Here is a 22,507-nt window from a genome sequence, read left to right as displayed (position 1 = left end):
ATATATATATATATATATATATATATATATACATATATATATATATGTACATTTTTGCTTGTTTACTCATTTATTTATTCATTTATATTTACATTTGTACTTACATTCTTATCTATTCATTTATTTAATCTATTTATTTATTTATATTTATCCGTGGTTCTGTTCCACTCTCCATTTCAAAAAAATCGATCTTGCTGATTCGAATCAGTAGTTCACATTCTGTTACCTTACACAACTTCTTATCGTCTTCCAGGTACATCAGAAGAAGATTCGGATTCGGATGTAGAAGCTGCGACAAGCAGTAGAAAACGTAAAACTGATAAAAAATTCAGAGGCCGTAGTAAAAAAGTGCGGGCTCAAACTGATAGCGACGAAGATAGCAGTGACGACAGTGACAAGGTAAGCGAGGCTCCTATCATTCTAATGATTTCTTTCTCAAGTTTATGTAATATTGTTTGTTGATGGGTTCTGTACCAAGTGTATAAGAAGCAGATTCAAAGAAAAAAAAATTAAAGCAAGGTTAGCAGTATTATCCATTTATTTAAAAAAACTGGTTGCAGAAGTCGTTAGTTGATGAATACGATGATGATATGTTCTTGGATGAAGAAGATCGGCGTCGGCTAGAAGAAATGACGGAAAAAGATCGAGAAGCTGAAATTTTCAAACGTGTTGAACAGCGGGAAATTTTACGTGCGAGGTATTTGGCTTTTAAAACTTCGGTTAATTTCAAGTCTTTTTATCATAGTTACTCATATTCGGACTCAGCTCATAGAATATTATTTTGTCAGTGGAAAATCATTGCCATTTTTATGCTGTTGATGATTCTGATAAAAAGAACAAGGGATATTTTATTCATGGTTATAACTAATCAGTACATCTTTACGTTTCAGACATGCAATCCAGAAGAAAATCAAAGCTCAAAAAGAAGACAGCTCAGGTCTGTCAAAAAAAGAGAAAAAAGAGAAGAAAAGACGGGAAAAAGAAAAGAAACGAGAGAAAGAAGGTATGAAGTTTGGTAATAGACGAATGAGTTGGCTTATTTTTTGTGCTCCATTTTTTTTTTTTTTTAAGAACAAAGAATATTTCATTTTTTAAATTATTGCAGCTAGAAAAAAGATCATTGAAAGTGACATCGATGAAAGAAATGGCGTGGATGGAAGTATAGGTCTGTGCTTTATCAGTTATATAAAAGGATTGAGCCGTTTGAAGAGAGTAAAATCATTTAATGTAGTTTAAGTTACTGAAGTAGTTTGAGTTGATGAAACTTCATTTTAGTACTATTTGTAAATGTTTCGAGGTGTTGGAAGTTGTTTCTCTTTTTCACAGAAGACAGCAATAAAATAAATTAAGTTGACGGCGATACTGAAATTAATTGTTTTAGGGAAAAGTGATGGATGTTTTAAGGAAATTATTTAGAAAAAAGGATGTTTAGGTGAAAGTGAGCTATACGAAAATGATAAGTTGAAGGAGATAGGAGGAGTAGAATGAGGGCGGTATAAGAATGAAATTTTAAAAATTTAGCTGAAGGTAATCTATAATAGATTTCGTAAAATGTCCAATAAAAGTATGTTGCGAATTATAACTCAAGTTAACCTTCTATGGAATATGTTTTTTGATTCTTTCCTGCTATCACCACGTTTTCAAATAAATATGCTTACATGTACAATTTTCAGCACTTTTACGTGCTGGTTCTGCGAGCGATGGTAAAGATAACAGCGATGAATACGATGAGTTTCAACGTCCATCAGAAATCCAAAAAAAGCAGAAGCAGAAGAATGCAATGGCCGATCTTGTTAATCGACGAAAAGAGAAACAAGAAGGTTTGTTCCGAATACTTTTTAACGAATGCTAACGAATATCTTTTCAAATAATGTGGTATCTTTTACCACTTAATTTAGAATTTTCTATAGCAAGTAGAACTTTCGCATGGTCCATGAAGCGGTTTAAATTAGGATTCCGCAATCTTTGAACTTTTTAATTGCAGCTGCTCAGAAGAAAAAGACACAATCGCATAAGTCAGAACTGGATATCGATGAAGTGTTTGGAAATGGTGGTAGCGATGATGATTATGAAAAGAGTTCCAGCTCGTCAAGTCGTTCGAGTAGTAGATCTACAAGTAGGAGTACAAGCAAAAGTAGAACTCGTAGTCCGTCGCCTGAAAAAAAAAGAGAGGTAGGTAACGTGAGTTTTATGCCATAACATACCGTTTTACGTATTTGAAACAAAGTGTTTTGAAAATAGCAATATGAAAAAATTACATTCTTTTGTTTAAAGTAATAAAGTTTCGCTAGATAGGGCAAATTCGTAACTCAGATTAAAGATCATTATTTTTGGTGACGTTGAAGAATTGGTACTTTTTAATGAATGCTAACGAATACTTTTCTAAGGTCGTTCATCCACTTTTTTTAATAAGACGGAATCTCAGTTATTCTTGCTAATAAAAAATTCTTTTGTATTCTGCGAACTTTTAGGAATGAACCAGATTTTAATGTGTCCATCATTACTGATGTAAGTCTTAGTGGTAATGAATTTATTACAGTTTGAACCATCCATTTTGTTAACTTATGCCATAGATGTACATGTTTTACAGGTGAATTGCCTTGCTGATTTGTCGAGGATACGTTTATCTCGTTTCAAAATTTCTAAGATCGTTCATGCACCTTTTTTTAACAAAACGGTGATTGGGTGCTTTGTTCGCATTGGTATCGGAAGAAATAAAGAAGGCAGAAGTGTTTATCGTGTAAGATTTAAATATGTACTTGATTGTGTCTCACAGTTGAGGTAGCAGACATCGCCACATATTTATTAGCATACATATATGAGCAGGACGGCTGCTCTAAATATGAAGTAATGTTGTCGTACTTCTTTTGTTCAAATAAGCAACTTGGACTCAGAAAAACGCAAAACTTTTAATTAAAGAATATTTTAGGCAGCTCAAATTCTGGATGTTGTTGAAACAGCCAAAGTTTATCAGTTGGAGAATACACGAACAAATAAGGGACTCAAGCTGAAGCACGGTGAAGAAGAGCGTGTCTATCGCCTCGAATTTGTTTCCAATTCTGAGTTTACTAGTCATGAATTCAATAAATGGTACGATGCTATGAAATCTAATGTAAGTTCTCTCTGTTTTAATGCTCTAATCAGCAATGCCCGTGTACTATTCAGGAAGAAGTGATTTTTAATTATTGTGTTTGAAATAGAATTGAGAATTCAGATCAAGTTTGGACTGTTCATTCCACTTCGTGGTCACTTTATATCTTTTCAGTGTACTCCCATTTCATCACGCACTTCTCGTGCTAATTTGAAAACACTTTGAAAACATATTTGAATGTTGGAATTTCTATTTTTACTTTCTGGCGTTACCCCAAATTTCTTCTATTCCCACCAAATGAAGAACAAAGAATTTGAAAGATTATAAATCTTGCTTTATATTTCGGCAGGCTTTGTTGTGTGCTTCAGGACATTAGGAATTTTCACGCTGTACAAGCTACATGTGGCAATAACTGATTAGTGAAAATTTCTTCATCACATTATTGCAGAATCTCGCAATCCTTACGATAGATCAAGTTGAAAAGAAGGAGGCGGATATTCAGAAAGCTGTCAATTATAATTATACTGACAAAGATATTGAACTGGTTAATTTTTTCATATAATAGATAAAGTGTTGTTAAGGTTAACCAAGTCTGGGCATGTACCCAGTTTCATTTAGATTTTTCCCATGTATCATGAAAAACAGATTCCCATTTAGTACATGTCGAATCTAATTATTTATGAATCCATTATTTTTGAAATTCGAGGATTTTGATAAAAGGTCACAGAAATCTTTCCAGAAAATGAGTAATTTTTGGAATTTGATAGAATCGAGTAAAAAATTCATTGAGTTACAGATGGTGCAAGAGAAAATGAGGTTTCAAAAAGCTCCTCTCAATTATGCTTTGGAAAAAGGAAATCTTATCAAACTTAAGGTTAGTTTTTTAGAATAGTTTGAAATTTCTCGTACTTTAGTGGATATAACAATCAGATAGGTTTGTTACACATTATGGTTCTTCTATTCTATTTTTGTTTAATTTTTCACTTCAACTGCTATGAATTTTCTGGATTCGATCCTTTTACTTCGGAAAGGATTTGGTTCTTTTACTTTTGCTTGTTTCCATGTAATATAGTAAGGTCCGATCGGTCATTAAACAAATGAAGATATAATCATTTGAAATATGATATTGGTAATGCATACGCTATTAATTATGCAGTTTTTTTATTGGGTCTGATGCGATATTTTGAATTCCATTTTTTATCTTAATGTTTTGTGACTCTTAAAGACAGCGATTGTATCGCATAGATCGTCACGAGATGGAGTAAATAGGTAAAGCGGGAAGGAATACGAAGTTAGACTTCTAATCAAAATGTATGAAACTATGTATAGTTTCAAGGATTTCAGAGTTAGATATATATAAGATAAGCTGGGAAATTGCTTCATCTTCATTTATATCAATCTCCGAATGGAATCTAAACATTCGATGATCACTTACTGCTCTTTTTTGAGACATGTTTATTCTCACTTTACTTTCTGTCAGCACTGGAAATTTTGGGCGTTTCTTCGCCGTCATTCTCGCTCGCGAATGCTCACGGAACTTTTCTTGAAAATTCACAGAAACTTAATTTTGAACTATACGTTTTGATCATGAGTGGTAAAAATTTTTTTTTTTTTTTTTTCCGAGCGAACGATTTAATATTTGTGAATTTCAAGAGAAAAGTACTATCGATAGAATCGATAAAATCACAATAGAGAGTATCCAAATCACTTATCCATGAATACAGTTGTTGACTGATTTAATTTGTGTCACTTTCGGACACTTAATGGAATCTCAACTTCAAGGAATTTCTTTTATTTCTTTTTAAGTCATAGACTTCAAATCGGGAGCAGTTTGCAGGCCTTGAAGGAGGGATCGAATACGTCGGGACTGAAAACGAAAGTTTCATCCTTCTATTTGATTGGGTAATACTGCTTTTAACTGGAAGAATTCAAGGCCTTTATCCCAGAATAATTACTGATAATAACAGTACTAATTACGAAACAAAAAACAGTGTTTCTCATTGACGGTTTAACTCATGCCAGTTCAGATCCCTGACTCCTTTCTAGTACTTCATTCGGCTCGTAGTACCGGCTTGGTTCAGTTATCGGCCTAGCTGTTTGCACTATTCGAGATGTGGGTTCATTTTCGCCTCGCCAAGCTTTCAGTTTAGCATATGTTTCGATACCGGAGAGTATTGTCAATGCTACACATATTATCTGCAACAGTTTTAGAATCGTTTGTATATAGATCAAGCAACAACAGTTATTACTAAGATATCCAAACTATCAGTAATTTGCACTTTTACTTATTTTGCATCACAGTCATTCCGACAGGGTAAAGACGAAGGATAAAAGATTATGCTTCAAAAGATAATTGAATCTTTCTTATTCAAAAAACACTTTTTCAGTTTGATACTCCCTCAACTTATTTTAAAAATAAGCTTACTGCATCGATGATGGCAGAACCACGTCCATAAGTTACCGGGCTTGCCGAAAGATGTACCATAAGCCATATTGCTATGAAAAAGAGAAGTGTTGAGGTACCGTAGAATATGAGCTCCTGGAAATTTGAGAGAGCCAACTTAGTATTCTCAGTGTATGCAGTTTGTAAGTAGTCATCTTTAAAGTGCCGAGTGTATCAAAAATTCCACTCCGATTTTTTGTATTTAAGTAAAAAATACTATAAAGCGAAAAAGTATTTCTCTCAAGTGTATTGAACATTTAATCCTTCACTTAATTAAGAGATATTCAGATCTCGGGAAAATTTATAAAAACTAATTGGATGTCGTGAAAGACTTTAAAAAATGCTTTTTCTCTACAGATTAGTCCTGTCAGTTGTGTTCTTTGACGACTTTTTGCGATATGTGCTAATCAGTAAGCTGTTCGAAATCTACTAGAAAAATAGTGCTCCCACTGAGTTCAAACAGGTACAGTTCAGAACATGAAAAATACCGTGACAATGAGTCCTTCTCTGGTCGGTTCATTCTTGATCGTCAAATGTGGAAAGCAAACGTAGCCCATTAACAGCCCGGAAGTGATGACTGTAACTGCGAATGAGATATTTTCAGTCCAAGCTGCAGTTGTCGCATTACGGTCTGCACAGATTGCCAAGATGAATGATATAAACGATAGAGCCTATAATTTTATTAGTACATTGGGCTGGGATCTCTTCTTAGTAGCCTCATTTCCATTAAGTTAAATAGTACATATCTTTATGGGAAGCGATAAATGCGCCTTTGTTTAATCAATCTCTAGCAAAAAAAATGGGATTTACTGAGGTAAAACGAGTTGAATTATTAAAGCCTAGATTTCATGGATATGATGCTGCCCATATATGAAACATTTAAAATTTATTTCTTAGAATTGCAAAATTGAGTGTATCAAAGAATTATAATTCATCTCTTGAGCTTTCCAAGTTCTTTTGGGCATCTTTGTTGCTGTCTTCGCAAAGGTATAATCCATTCCTGCTGATGAAAAGAATGATACGTACAATTTCAGCAATTTTCAAAACGCCGGGTACAGTGGCAAGGAATGCTGTATTGAGTTGTCCTTGACGATTGTCCGGGATTATTTGTATTTTACTAGACATATCAAATTTCAAACGTCGTTTTTGCTGTTGATGTTTTGGGCTGTAATTTTAAAATGATGAATTATTATACTTTCCCCTTAGGAATGGTACAGAAGGGAGAAGGATGGTTTAAAAAAATCAAAAAAATGTTTATTAATAACAACATTCCATCCCCTTTCCTTCTAATTATCATTTGGAGTTTTATGACTTTCTGATACAATTATACTATGGGCAAATAAGTGCCTGTTGGCACTGAATGGAATCTGTTGGTATGAATATTTTCTTGCTCAATTTTACTAGTTTCAGAAATCCTTACATAGTTTCAAGTGAGCAAAAATTACTGCCCAAGTTATCCACGAAGTCAAGATAAGGTTTAGCTGTCTATTTGCTTCTCTTAGAAATTTTGAAAACGGTAAAAACCTGGATGGCGCAGGTGTTGAATATGAAGGAGGTGATTGTGGTCCGCCGCGATCTTGATTAGAAACATTCGTTTCCACGGTTGTTGCTTCTACAGTTGCTGCTATATTTTGTGGTGGTTGCTGCTGTTCTAGGTCTTCTGCTTTTAACATCTTCAAATGTTCATTACTGATAAGTCATAGATCTGTTTGATGGCAAGGATACTACGTTCTACGACCTTATTTATTAGACACTGTTTAGAGCAGTATGGGATCTAGACAGATGAGTGCACATGAAGAAAAGGGTACATTTTTGCCAAGAATAGGCGAATATGGAAAATTTCAATGATAAATGTACAAAGCTTCGAACAAATCTTGGTTCAAAATTTCATATTTTCTTTCCAAAATTTCCCATTTTCCGTACACTGTTTTGGTTGGAGAGAGAAGCGAAATTTTGATGAAAGCATAAGAATGTAATTATTTCTGAGCTGTACTTTGAATGATGACTTATAGCAGCTGAAAAGAAATGCACAAACAAGAATGTTGTGCCATACACTTAAATGACCTTTCCTTGTACTAAGATAAACTCTTTTGGATCTGTTTTTTTCCTTTGCCAAGTACTCAATATATATTACAAATATTGCTTCACTGTTTCCTTGCTCAAAAATCTAGTTTTCATGAATTTGGCTTTTATTTTTGTGAACAAATGGGAACCAGGTATTGGGTTAAACCTTCATTAAACACGAATATTAGCTGTAGGTTTAGTAACGATATAATTTTCATTAAATTTACGTCTTTTTTTAAAGACCATTAAACTTTTCGAGGAATTCAAAATAGAGACCGAAGTCTCTATTTTGAATTAACTAATGGAAATGGATGAATAGTAGATTGAACAGTAAGCAAGGTTAAAAAATCCTTTCTAATGTCCACTGTATTAAAGTTATCCTCCTCATAATGGAGTAAAAATTTAACATATACCCAGCCGAAGTATTACAAAAGGGCATTGAACCAAATTTCAGAATTTAGAGCGAAAATGAGGGTTCCATAATGCAATTACTGTGCTCAATTATAAAAAAAGTAAATACGGGTTATCGAAGGAATGAAATAAATTGTATAAAGTTATAACCGTTTTTAACTTTAAATATCTAAATGATATTGATTTTTTGGAAGATGGCACTGTCGTGCGTCACTCTGAATTTGTTGAATTATAAGTACTGAATTTACTAAACGGATAGGATATAGCTCTAGAGATTGTCAGTCATTAGATCTATAGACATACACATCTTTTTATTCCTACTGATTCACGTTGGTACCACTGAGATGCTTGAGATCTTCTATGTGTTATAAAATTTGTAATGGAGTAGGATTGTTGAAAGTAATTGTCTTGAATGAGGGATGGTATGATAATTCGGAAGAGTAATGATAGTAAATTCATGTGTAGGATTGTGCAATGGAACAAACCAAACGTTGCGATATAAACAAACTGCGAAATTTTAGACAGCAGTCGAGCACATTGCAAAGGGGCGGTTTGACAATGGAATGAGCGATTTTTGATGAGAAATGAATTAAAATATATAGAAATTCTTCAGTTTCCCCGTGATACACCAACAATGGTGTTGCACTGAACAGGGGTGTAGGCGAAGCAAAGATGAGATAGGCCATGAGGTAGAACGAGTGATGGGCGGGCGGGGTGTATGGTGGAAGAGAGGTGGGGTATAACACGGGAGGGTTTCCTTCTAACTTTAAACGTACTATTAAGAAATATTGTAGGGAAAAAATGACTATTGAAGGAAATTATGATGATACTGGATAATAGATCTATTCAAGACATTGGACGGAAAGGAAGGGAGAGAAGAGAAATGACTGGGCTTTCGATTCGATACTTTTTACCGTATAGTAAGAGATATGAACCAGTAAGATCTTGTGCCTCTACAGTGGGCTGGTTTCTCGCCTTACAATATGCTAATAAAAACTCATACCGGCAGCGTTTTTTTCAAAACTTTTCTAATTGACGATCGGTTATAATTTTTCTGAGAATTTCCTGTAGCGCAAGAGTACAAGGGTCATATATTTCCTATATTCAGCCTTTGTTTTACTTCTTTTTTTTTATCAAGGACAGAGAATTCTCTTTTTGAAAGGAAACATTTCTTCATAAATTTCAAGGAGCGGAAGCAAGTATGTTGCTAGACTGGGCTTCGCGCATGACTAATTCCAGATTATCTTTACAAATTGATTCTGTTAAAATGAAAAATATTGATATCACAAGTTTCCTGTCGAAAAGGTTGGACTAGTTGGGAAAACTTTAGGAATACTCATGAATTGCTTGTAACATTAAGTGCAAAAGGACAATTCAAGAAAGGGCAAAAGCAGCACTTAGCACTCTATTTCATTTATTTTCAGTGCCAAATGCGAAAATTATGGTCAGTCGAAATAATTTTCATCAATCTTTATTGATAGTATTCGCGCAAAAGATTGAGATTCTTTATAATTGCGACATTCAATCCTTGATTTTCGATCGAGAGGATTAAACATTTCTGTAATCCATCATTGATTTGGGTGTCAATGAGTAAAAGTTCTAAATGGAGAATCCTTGAATGGTTAGAAGGAAAAGAAAAATTAGAGAGTTGCAACATTTTAGAAAATGAGTACAGTGATTGCTTAGGAATGGCATAATTCTAATGTGGAGATGGTTGTTGATGGGTGGTTTTGTCAAAATTAGTTAAGAAATGGAGGAATGAGTCAAGAATTCACAAATGTATACTAAGATGACTGGTATGACAACAAGGAAGGCTGGGAAGAGTGCAGTAGATTAGATGTAAATAAATACAAGAAAGGTGGGCTTCACGCTTCGCTTTTCATTTCAGCTTATCTTAAAAGTGTTGTTTTGTTTATCGCTTTACTTTTCACAACATCATACTGTAATTTTTGATATTGATAATGATTTCAATATTAACATTGTTTACTTATTTGTCTACTTCATTAATAGGATAATGGAAACTCTGTGAGAGTTATTTGAAAGTTTGGGAGATCGTACCACCGAAGTGATTAATTTTGAAATGTAGCATAAGTGTTTTTTGTCTTTATCAGGGAAAAGATGTCAATGATAGCAATATTGGACAAAATCCTTCATAAACAAAGTGGTTAATTAAACCGCTACAATGAGTTGAAAAACGCTTATTTAATTTAAAACATTTCATTTGTAATTCCTGTCGCTCTTCCTCTATTTTTTTGCAACAAACTCGTTTGGAATATTTTTTTATACAAATATCGAATAGTTTGAAGAGGTTTATATTCCAACAGATTTGATAACATTCAAGCGGACCGTGTTTTGACAACTTACACATTGATTCATATGGATCATCGGATGGAAATGCAATACTGGTAGACAAATAAATAAGTATAGATGTAAACCAAGCAAAAAGTAAATAAATACTTGAATATAACAAATATATGATCAACTTACTAATATTGATCAACTATATCATAAATTGCAAAATGCATTGTATGTGTTGATCAACTTACTAATACCATAAATTGCAAAATGCAATGTATGCGTTGTAGACTAGTAGGATATAATGCGAAATAACTAGTCACCCGATTAGCAGTCCCTTCCCACCCGTCTTCGTGCATTATAGTCGTATACTCTCTCCCCTTCTGTGTTATTTATGATCCCTCTCACCTACCAGTTTTTACCTTCTACTATTACTACTATTACTACTGCTGTTAGTGGTAGTAGAATGTATTTGTAATGAAAGTTTTGCAATAGCTCGTCGTTACATTTAAGAATAGTGATCGTTAATTCAATATCAAAGAGTGCTTCTAAGGTAAAACAGGGATCGAATAAGGTGAATGGAGCTAATGCAAGATACGAATGACCATTATATTTCGGACTTTGAGCAGTCGAGTAGGTCAAATCAAAAAAACTGCAAATTAACTTTATGGAGGTGCAAAGATTTTTGAAAATATTTCAATGGTAGAATTTTCTAGCAAGAGAAGGGAGGAAAAATTGTATAATTAGCAACAAATACAACTGACACTAATTGAATTGAATTGAATAATCTTGCTAATAATGATATCTTTTTGTTTTTTATTTCCATATTCTTCTTTATTCATCAATGATTGATTATGACAAGTGAAACTTCTCCATCGATAATAGATATGATGTAGAATTAATATAAAAAAAGGTTGTGGTTAAATAAGATCTGTTTGTCTTCCATTTCGCCATCATCTGGAGTATTTTTATACAGTTGTACCTTCTAGTTAGATAGCAGAAAGTAGTAGTTAGATAGCTCCTAATCAGGAGAAATCTAGACGGAATGATTTGAAAGTTGGCATTTCAAAGAAACTCCGGATGTGCAGTCATGATACAAAAGTAAGAGATCGTACTTCGTAGCATTCCTTTGAATCCTGGTGACCAAGATTTCCTTCCCAAAATACTACCGCATGCACAGATTTACAGAGGAGAATATTAATTCGAAAATAAGATGAAAGTTAAATAGTCTGTTTAAATTGTTTAAATCATTTGATTAGTAAGGATTTGATAGCAAGATTTGAGGAGCAACTGTAGGTAGTATAAGCCACGCAGCTTGTGCTTTTTAATTCATTGGTACAAAATAACGATTTGAAATAAGTTCTTGTGAAATGGGAGCTAGAAATGTATATGAGCGAAATTATTTCTTTATCTTGTAGAAACAGAGCTTCGGTTTTCTGCTAGTTAAGACATTCTGCACATAGTCGTCTTAAACGGGCTATGCTACTTATTAAATTATTTCCTTTATTCATCCAGTAGTTGGTTTGTCAGTGCTGCCGCTGTCGCTATGATAAATAAACAATGAAAATGCATAATGATGAATAAATTTGTGAAAAGTTCAGGAATATCTTTGTTGACGCGGATGTGACGGAAATAATAGCAGTGACGAGGAACTGGTAGTAATAAAACTAGTGTGTCAGTGGTAATGACTATAAACGGTAAAATAGAGGCATGGTAAGTAACCTAAATATGTCAGTTAAAACATGGAGATAACGTAGTGAAATACATAGCGATAAAATGAGATGACAAATGGCATGTTTATTAGTTGAATTATTTTTATAGATCTGATCTTTTTTTACATGGAAATTCTGGCGATCTATTCTAAATTACATTGTTGTTTAATTTTGACTTTGCTAGAAATTATAGTCGAGTGATGGATTTTAATATAATATAAAGGTTTTAATAAGGTCCAAAATGTTACTAACTTTAAATTAGGTCGATTGGACAAAATCTCTTTAAATGTCTTCTTGGAAGTCTGTTCACGGTCTTATCCGACTTGAAAAGAAGATATCATGCACTTAATGAGTGGATCATCCTAATGATAGAACTATTTGATGATGGTTCATTTTGGGACTGATTTGTTTCGTTTCGTTTGATTAGTTGAGGAATTGTTCGCATAGGTATTGGGTCCATGGTCTCTACGGTAATGTGCAATAGTGATAATGATAAGATAACAAAGGTTAGGATGATGAACAAACCGAGTCGCTTTCTATACAAATTGAACGAATTAACCTTGAAACAGGGAGTCATTTGCAAAACGATGTATATGTACTTTCAACATATCAACCATATTATCCCCTCCTTTCTAGACCTTTTCTTGCCATTGTCATGATGATGATGGAGTTAGTTAATTGAAGTGATGTGGAGGAATGCAATCCTTAACAAGAACAACAACAGCAGCAGCAGCAGTACATTACCAATTTGTTGTTACTATCCTCAGTTTGAGTTACGTCGTTGCTCAATGTCCATTTAAACGGTAGGGAGGAAATTAATATTGTCATCATATGAGAACATAATTGCACAATCGTCTCAAGCCAAGCCACTTTGCTTGTTCTTGATCTCGATTGTACGCAGCAATTACGGAAGCAATAAATGGGTTAACTATTGGTAGCCTAAGCATTTCTTGAAATATGTTTCTGAAAAATTTGTTCACATAATGATGATACAGGCGGTACAAAAGAATATAATGGACAAAAAAGACGATCTCAGGGAATTGCCTGTGTACAACATATGTTTTTACTGCTGATCTGCGAGTGAATGAAATAAAATGATATATGAAGTGGAGGTAGAGTTGTTCTCATTTCCATAACACGGACAATTTCTCTTATCCGAATGGTCAACGGTCCAAACCTCATTCATTTCTATCTCCAAAACTTACGATACATGCAAATCGTCCCATAATCTTTCCCATTCGACTAATCGATGATCTGGAATTGCCGAAAATAATTAATGAATGAACTCATTTCCTACTTTCCGGATGAGGATTAATACAAGATATATTTCACCATATAAAGACTGCAAATAAAATGATTTCGGTTGTCACTAAATATTTTTCGGATAAGAATGCTGTTTGTGAGGTCGGATATTCTTGATTGAAAGAGGAGGAAGGTAATCATCAGTCAAAAATATCAGTATAATTGCTGGAGGAGTTCCTCATTTCGACCATCGGTGTTGCAATTTAATTTGTATGAAATCATCTGATCCTCTTACATAAAGATGTTACCAATCTTATTACCAGTTTATTGGTTCTTGTGTTGATACTGTTAAAATATGATTAACCTTTATTCTTTAGTTGACACTGCTGATGATTTGTCAAGAAAACAGTCTCAAAAGTAGTATTGATGATATAAAGTATCGAGAAGCAAAATCAGTCACTGAAACTCGGCTCAGCCTGTTGTGTGCTTTTTCTAAATTTTGCACTTCTTTGTTAAATGATCGTGATACATGAAGGCTGTAAGCAATTTGCCCTTTCATTTTTCATAAGAAAGTAATAGAATGGCAACCGAAAGGATGCGCACATTTACTCCTTTTTCCCTACATCATTTAGTTTCTTTGAAGAAAAAATTGACAGCAATTTTTCAGTTTTGAAGCGATAAAAAAACATCTGCAAATAACTAAAATTTCGAAGAATACGAGAATATATGAGCGCAGAAATTGGAGGGAGTCGGGTGAATAATAATTTCGGAGAAAGTAAGGAAAAATTTGCTGTATTTTTGAATGATATAACATTTCACATTTTATAAATTATTCTTTTATTTAACTTTGAAATAAGTTATATTAATAAAACTGCTTTACTTATTGTTGTAAGTAATTTAATTCGACTTTTACTGATTCAAGACTTTTCTGCTACACTGTCTTTGATTGCATCATATGTATTGAAGATAATCTTGCTCTTCCTTACCTCTGAATAATGTAAATATTTAACGTTATGAAGGGAGAGGAATAGTTATCTGTGCCTAACAAATTTGGAGTTATATAGAATATTGATTCATCCGAGTTAACTTTCAGTGAAAAATGCAGTATTAAAAATCGGGAATTGTTTAACATGGAAACAGTGTTTTCGGAAGGCCAACTAGAAGCAATTAATGAAAATGTTTCCTATTGATAGTTGGAACTTAGGTAATTAGAAGAGAGAGAATGCCAATTTCTAAATAATATATGGTTTGTATATAATTTCATTTAAAAAATATTTTATGGTTGACCGAGCTACGGAATTGTTGCTTTTCGATTATTTTGGGCTTTCTATGAAATTCCTAGTGATCAATAACCGTGAGAGCTAGATAACCGAGTGTTGATTGTTTGATCATCGAACTTTTTGTTATCGACTGATGGTTGAATTGGTCTGGCCGCACGACAAATAATAGTTGATATTGTGGTGTTGAAACATTTCGGAGGTGTCATGCTAGTGCTATAATGTAGATACCGGTTTTTGTTATCTACAAATGTACACTGTCAACTTATGACTTATGGCTGTTTAATTCTTTTGGGTCCTGAATAACATAAAATTTTAATATGAATTTTGTAGTATTCGGGGGCTATATATGGACAATTTCAACTAAACCTTTTAACTTTAGCGGTTGCTGTTTTCGGAACTAATTTCTGATACCTAAGAAACAATGAAAGCTTACAGATCTAGTCGACTTTCTGACAATAAAAGAGCAAAATAAATGGATTAAAGCAATATTTTAAGATTTAAAATTTAAAGCCAGTAGTGCAATCATTTTGCTACTGAAAGTAAATATAATTAGCTTTTTCAAAAGCTTTCATTTTCTGACCTTTCCATTTCCTTTCATTTGATTATAATTATATTAATGAAAAATCCTTGTGTTTTGAAGATTTTTTGCGAAAAGTATGTCAAAATGGCTTTATGTTGTGGATTTTTTTTTCTTTTTTTTTCTTGAGAATTGGCAAACGATGCTGGGGAAAAGTGGAAGGGAAGGTGGACGATAAAAATGCATTGTTTCTTTCTCTTACCTTCGTGTTTTTATTCCGGAAAACATTATCTGATTTTATTTTTCGATATGCGAATGGAAATCTACAATATGAAATCACTGAGGCATAAGTTAATGTTGTTGACTTTGACTACATAGTAAATTCATCTGCGATTTCTGATATTACAGTCCGATCGCACTGAAGTGGGTTGAAAATGTTGTGCTAAAATTAAAACGGAAATATTCTAAAATTCCAGTGCTGTACATTTCATCCCAACAATACAAAAATGAATATAACTTTAGAACAGTAATGTGCATATATGTGTGGTAGATGTTCGAGTGAATATTCAGAAGGGATAGAGTCTATTTGAGTATATTCTTATTACCTGCAACAGTTTACTTTGTATACTCCAATTTACACTCATACTTCAAAGATATTTTGAATCCTCCAAAAGTAAACTTATCCACGTATAGCATTGACGAGTAGTGAATGGAACTGTAGGCATATGTAGAGGTATTATCCACTTGGCATTAAGTTAACTTTCAGTCTCTAAATTTTCAGTCTAACTTGGCAAAGTTTTTCTTAGTATAACACAGTTCGTTTTTGGGAATTTTTCTAAGCAGATCATTTTAAGGGATATTTGATTATGAACAACTTATGGTATGTTTGCAGTGATCTCTGCGGAAAACTTCATGACTTCTCTCTCTCTTTTCTCGTCTTAACACTGACTAATCTGATCATTTTGCTCAGAGACATTTCAGATTCTCAAAGAAAAAAAAAAAAAGTTTTGAAATAATGGGAAACTAATAGGTAATATACAAAGAGCGATAAACAAGAATGTTTTTGTAGAATTAGTAAACTGTCACATTTGGTCTTGTATCTATCTATCCCTTATATTTCTGTACAAATATCTTAGCTCAGGAATTCTCGGAATAGCGGGATTTCTTCTAAATTCTTTTTTCTTGTTATAGCAAGAAGCCGAACAGTATGGCAATGTTGAGGAAGTACAGATATTGCAGCTACAAATTGATGATTTGGAAGCAAGAGCCGCTGAATTGGTACACTGTTGTGAATTTTTTCAATATATTTGGTGCAGTACTAAATAATACATTTAAATAGAAAAGTTTTTTTTTCTTTTTTATAAAACCCATAACTTTCTCTTTTCTTGTAAATTCGTACATTTGGCTGGCCTATACGAAATATTCAAGTTAAAAGTTATTGATAATCGAAATTATTAGACAAACAAGTACCAACACAGGAAACTGTTCTCTCTTCAAAATGATCATACTGCAGGAACGACGTCGTTCACAAAGTATTCGTGGTATTAGTTGGATCAATCAACGTAACAGACAAGCCATCAAAGACGCTATTCTTAGTGGCCAAGTACATATTGAAACTTCCAGTCAAGATGATCCATTCACTCGAAAGAATGCGCGAATGAAGGTTTCCTTTTTCTGCTCCTTATTTTTCAATATTTACCATAAGCATGCAAATTCCTTTGTTACGGTAGCCGTAGTTACCATAGCTGTAGTTGCATAATGGTGTAATACTCTAAAATTGAATATTGAGTTTACGGTTGCTGCGCAACTGTTACCAAAACATCATCAGTGCCGACCAACTTTTGCGTTTTCGGGGTTCAGAACATCAATAGCTTCGCTATTCGCTAATTTATACTGTTTAGAAAGCATTATTTTCAATTTCTGAATATTAATTTGAGCCTGTTCCTGGAAGAGATAAAATGACTCAACAATTGAATGAGAAGAGAGATGCAAACGCTAGCAATAATGATGAATGTAAGTTTTCATTACTGTGTTTTTTGTATCTTTTTTTATTTTTAAGCCCTCACGTTTTGTGAGATTTGTCCACTTGAAGAAGATTGTTTCTTTATGATCTTTGGTTTTATGATTATTTCACCACATAAAACAAGATTTAAGTTAAGGGTTGATAGAATGTGATGAAGAAACGTGTGAAAATATTATTTGACTAGAAATATACGACAATTAGTATAAGTATTGTACATGGCAGACGCGTGCCTGATACCATTCTTGAATTTGATCAAAAAGATCATTTCGACTACTGATGGTATATCGTTTGCCATCAAGCTCTAACGGAAAAAGAGATCTCTTCTCTTGCATGTTGACTCTAGGGACTTTTTTTATCGATTATTGTATTATTTGCCGTCAAGCTCTAACGGAAAAAGAAATCTCTGACTCTGGGAAATTTTCTATGCTTAGATTCAAATTTGTCACTCTCACACAATGTCTTTAAGTTTTCTATGCTTAGATTCAAATTTGTCACTCTCACACAATGTCTTTAAGCTAAATTTTGCGAAAGACAATTAATTAATTGGTAATTCTCGTTAGAACTCTTTTGCAAAACATCTATATTTTTCTTTTTGTTTACAATATTTCCCATATCATTTAAAGATTGCGCACCAAGCTCACAGTCGATTGTTACTGAGCTGAATGATCAAAAGCTATCGTCTCAGAAAGAAGCCGTCAGTGCAGTTGGAGCGCGAAGCTCAAGTGGACCTGTTTCGGATCTTTTCAATGCTCATAATTTCGATGTTGATATTGACATTGCCATACCGGGTAAATATACTTCATTCAATGAGCACTTGACTGAACAAAACATCAAAGTATTGAGGTTTCATTGCACGGTCTACTCTTTCAGTATTAAATAATGAGGTGCTAAAAATAAATTGCATCCAGTGAGATTTTGATGACTAGTGCTGTTGATTACTTTTCAGTCAATTAACAGAGTGAAGTAGAAGTCTAACATTATCCGAACTTCTTTATAGTCAAAAGATAAGTATAATTTTGAGTGGCCGAATCATAATTTGTCTTGCTTTATCTGTTTTCTTGAGATATCGTTTGTTTTCAGCAGCAATGACACTGTCTTCTAGTGCTCCGTCATTCACTTCAGTGGATGTCAATTCAAGACACTCTGGTCTGGGCAGTAATCGATCCACAATAAATAGAGGATCATCTAGACCATTAAGTCTCGAAGATTATAAACGTCGTAAGAATATGTTGTAAATGCTTAGGAGAGATATGTCTTTTTCTTTTAATTTGAATTGCTTTGGGCATCGTTTCAAAATCACTTATGGTTGAGTAAAGGTGAAATGAAAAAGCCTTTCTACTAGTAAGTTTCATTCTGTACACTTGCACGAAATATGTATCATTTTAAAGCAAATTAAGAAGTGTAAACGAAGTTCGCAACTTTGCCCAGAAAATTCTCTTTTGCTTTCTTCTTTTTGGATATTTCTCATATTCATTCATGACTATTTTATTTCATTGAAAATTCCCAGTTTAGGTATTTTGTAATTCGAACTTTTTTGCTATGTTATCATTCACCTGTTCCATCTGCAGTACAGTATTATTAATAATAAAGATCTGCTTCAAAAATATATCAAGGCTACAAAAGATTTGAAATGCTTGAAGTCTTAATTTAGCTCAGAGACCACAATTAATTTACTGAAAGATCTAATTGAAGTATGAACAAGGATGTTTGTAAGAAGTGCGACAATGGAAAGCCTAAAAAATATGCGGGGGCTTGAAGTCTTAATAATCTGGAAAGATGAAGTGATTACATTAACGTGGTAATGATTTTTCTTTTCATCCGTAATTAAATTACCGTTTTTCTCTACACTTTTCACACGGATGACTTGGACTGGGTATTTTATACACTTAATCTTATTTTGTCTTCTTTTTTCTTTTTTTTTCTGCATCGTAAGAGAAAATAAGTGTTGTTTCGCTTAAAACTGGCTAATTTTGCATTGAATTTTGTCCTTGTTTTATGGTAATCTAGGAGAAGGATTCTTGCATCCATTTAATTTAGGTAAAATGAAATTTCTATCTATCACGACAAGTTTTTCGATAGTATTACTTAAACATTTGCTGTTATATAATTTTCTGGATCTATTGGTTTTGTTGCATTTTCTGTGTATATACTTTTTACCTGTTGAATTTAGCATTGCTGCTGTTGTATTTTGCACTGATGTTGATAGCGATTATTGCAATGTTGATCAGACAGTGACCATTTTGATAATATCATTGATAAGGATTTTGCTGTGCAAGTTTTACTTTTGACAGGGAATGCTTATCAACTGGCGCGGGATGTCCTTTTCTTCCCCTTTCATTTTCTTTGCTAAATCTTTATGGTCTGAAACATTTGCTGTTGTGTAATTTTTCTTGATGCTCAAGAGAATCAAGTTCTCCTTCCCTCTTTTCCCTTGTCAAAAATTAACGGAGTAAGAGCTGTATTGACATAGTGATTAATGCTGCATAGTTAGTAGAAATTTGCATAAATATGGATGAGTCATAACGTCTTTTCTTCCATGTATGTGAGTGACTGAAGACTAAACATTTCGGATGTCTTTTACATATATGACGACGTGGGTAACGTGCTTTTGAATCAGAATGGAAAAACAGGAGGCAAAAAAAGGTGTGTAGTTACGATTTGCGTTATCATTGGATAATTTAGGATGGACATATATATATGTTCAGAATCATATTTGGGATGTTCGATAAACATCACGTGTGATGCACCCATTAGTGATGTTCGGTGTTGCATCCATAGTTTTAACGGGCCGCAGGGCCATGGTTCCCGCGACTTTCGGATTTGAATGTTGATGCAAAAATGTTTCGGTCGAAGCGTAGTAAATTGGTGTGGTGGGATGGACTAGTGGGCTTGAGGTTTTTGCGCGGTACGGTTGAGATTTTTACTTGTGGTATGTTGAAGCTTTTGTGATACTTGTGATATGCTTAAGGTTTTGTGGTACTTGTGACCTGAAGTTTCTGAAAGTGGACAATTTAACTTCCAAGCATCCAGTTTTGTTATTATATTCCGCATGTGCATGTGTGTTTGCAGATCTTTACATGGAAAATGCTGTTTGCATTCGTTCTGATACCAAATCAGCATCAGATAGTGTAGGAATGGAATGGGCGCAAGGTGTAGGTTTATGTAGCACTAGTGAAATATTATTTTTCTCGCTGTCTACGCAAACTTATTTTAAGAGAACGCTTTATATTTCAAAATTAACGTGGAAGCATTCGGAAGGTAGTATCATTTCATGGCAGACAGTTCCTGGTATCGAGTTGAGCGCATTCTCTCCGAGAAATACGAAAGAAGAGGTGCTCGACTGGAGAAGCTGTACGAAATTTTGTGGGCGTAAGGTTTTTTAGATGTCGATATTTGGAAATGAATTATTTTCAAAACATCTCTATGTCAAGAAAATGAATTGTTTTATTCCTGATTATCTGTTCATTTTGTGAGCAGAAGCCATCTTTGACTGGCTACCACAATCATCACATTAACAACTATTTGTATGCAAATATTTAACGAGGAATTCTTGTCCTATTTTACGATGATAGCTCTGCAGGCTTTTTTTTTTCAAATCTCGAGAAGGTTTCCGTAGGTTCCCAAAATCTCGAAAAATACCAGTGGAGAATTGGACTAATTTATATTCGTCATTTTCTATCCTTACCTCTTCGAGTACAGAATTAACAGGGTAATTAATTGTAAATAGTTATGGTACACGGTTTTTGATAGAAATTATCTGTAGGCCTACATGGGAACCGGCAAAACGAATAAGTGCACAAGTTCCTTTAATTGTGGAGGCATATGAAAAAGAAAAGCAGAAAAGCTTTTCAAATGGCGAATCCAGTGAAACAAATACGGAATCTTTCGAAACAGCTGCTAAACCTAGTGCACAAGGCTCTAAACGAACTCGTAATTCGGTGACTCTTCCAGCTTATAATTATGTTTAACAAAGGGGCGCGAAAAGGATCATTATTACTAGATAATCTAGTGAAATTTCTACTTCCAATCTTTATTTCTTGAGGTTCTATTATCTCAGTCGAGGCACCAGTGCACCCTTGTATCTCCGTTATTATCAAAAGTGAATGCAAAATGGACTGAGGTTTCAGTATTTCATCGGTGAATGATTTCGCAGCAAATGAACTAGAAATCGTTAGCTTACTAATTACTGCAGTAACAACAGTTTTGCAGAAAAAAATCAAGATTATCGGCATGGTTAGTGATAACGGACGGAATGTTGAAAACTCGACGTTATTAGTTGAAAAGTAAGTGTTCTTTTAGCGAGCACTGTTCGCTGTTGTGCAGATTTATGTTTACTATAATTATGAATTCTTGAACTCATATTATATCATTTGCACTAACTCAATATATGCTGAATATGATAAAAAGTGAACTACTTAAAAGAAACGATGCCAACTGTGACACCAGTTCTTTCAGTTTAGCGCTAATTGATGTTAGCAATTTGAAAATATAGGTAGCAGTTTTTTCTTGCAGTGAACATAGTGGTAACACGTGGACTACTTAAAAATATGGTGACACGTGGACTACTTAAAAGAAACGATGCCAACTATGACACCAATTCTTTCAATTTAGCGCTAATTAATGTTAGCAATTTTGAAATATAGGTAACAGTTTTTTCTTGCAGTGAACATAGTGGTGAACAGTGGTGTATGCAGTATGAAGACATCAAAAGAGATTATTCAATTGAATTGATTGAATTCTTTGAGGGATGCGTTTCTGGTTTTACGAAGTGATTTTGTAATCACCGTACTAGTATATTATCAGGAAGGCAGTGGTGTCAGTTTTCTTATTCTAATTTTTTTGACCAGAATATATGTTTCGTTCACAATCAAGCATCCAGCAATAACAGAAAGCAGAAACAAGGCTATTTTGATTTTCGGTTGGTGAATAAATATTTGTACTATAAACAAATGATGTGGAAATTAAAATTTGGAGATTCATTTTTTCTAGCATTTTGACTTGTTTGGCATGCTAGTTTTGTATGTTATTATTGTCTATTTATTCATATTTGCTGTTGTACATAATGGTTGTTCCTTTTATGATTTGTTCATATCATCCCTCCACTTCGTTGAAAACGAAAGCAGCTCCTATTCCGCTCTCAGGTAACTATCCTCGAGAATTTTCCGAAATGGAGTCACGATTACAAATTTTCTCTTAAGAACACCATGTTAAATGACGAGATGTTCATATAAAAATGAGTGAAATTCTTCATAGAAAAGCTAGCAGTAGTAAGTGATTAGTTGTGTAAGTTGAATGTTAAGTAAGACAATGAAAGAGTTGCTTTTGAGAAAACTATATTAGCACATACCGCTGAATGGATATATCCATGTGTATTTATTATGTTTAATATATCCTGTTTTTATTCACTTCTGTTTTAATAGTTAATCCTT

At 33.7% G+C, this 22,507-nt stretch overlaps 2 protein-coding genes across 2 annotated transcripts in view; both read left to right on the top strand.

The window, feature by feature from the left end:
• Positions 1–18,450, top strand: part of LOAG_16424 (hypothetical protein) — a gene marked incomplete at its 5' end in the record, with an annotated part of 19,796 nt that extends 1,346 nt beyond the window's left edge. Inside the window, 15 exons of the mRNA XM_020449077.1 lie at positions 254–399; positions 561–697; positions 891–1,003; positions 1,106–1,165; positions 1,674–1,820; positions 1,985–2,172; positions 2,591–2,740; positions 2,930–3,112; positions 3,540–3,635; positions 3,888–3,965; positions 16,247–16,333; positions 16,569–16,718; positions 16,993–17,068; positions 17,702–17,866; positions 18,159–18,450. Coding sequence (XP_020307448.1) covers positions 254–399; positions 561–697; positions 891–1,003; positions 1,106–1,165; positions 1,674–1,820; positions 1,985–2,172; positions 2,591–2,740; positions 2,930–3,112; positions 3,540–3,635; positions 3,888–3,965; positions 16,247–16,333; positions 16,569–16,718; positions 16,993–17,068; positions 17,702–17,866; positions 18,159–18,313 — 1,931 coding nt within the window. The 3' untranslated portion in view covers positions 18,314–18,450. The remainder of the gene's footprint in view (positions 1–253; positions 400–560; positions 698–890; positions 1,004–1,105; positions 1,166–1,673; positions 1,821–1,984; positions 2,173–2,590; positions 2,741–2,929; positions 3,113–3,539; positions 3,636–3,887; positions 3,966–16,246; positions 16,334–16,568; positions 16,719–16,992; positions 17,069–17,701; positions 17,867–18,158) is intronic.
• Positions 18,451–19,696: 1,246 nt separating this feature from the next.
• Positions 19,697–21,850, top strand: LOAG_04460 (hypothetical protein; the record flags this gene model as incomplete). Its single annotated transcript, XM_003139999.1, has 7 exons — positions 19,697–19,721; positions 19,873–20,007; positions 20,148–20,234; positions 20,357–20,447; positions 20,842–21,016; positions 21,288–21,361; positions 21,742–21,850. The coding sequence occupies 7 exons, from the start codon at positions 19,697–19,699 to the stop codon at positions 21,848–21,850; spliced, it is 696 nt and encodes a 231-aa protein (XP_003140047.1).
• Between the last annotated feature and the right edge of the window lie 657 nt (positions 21,851–22,507).

This window comes from Loa loa, assembly GCF_000183805.2.
Source record: "Loa loa unplaced genomic scaffold supercont3.3, whole genome shotgun sequence".
NCBI classification, from domain to species: Eukaryota; Metazoa; Nematoda; class Chromadorea; order Rhabditida; family Onchocercidae; genus Loa; species Loa loa.
Note: the sequence above shows the minus strand (reverse complement) of the source record. Positions and strands in the feature narration are given on the sequence as shown.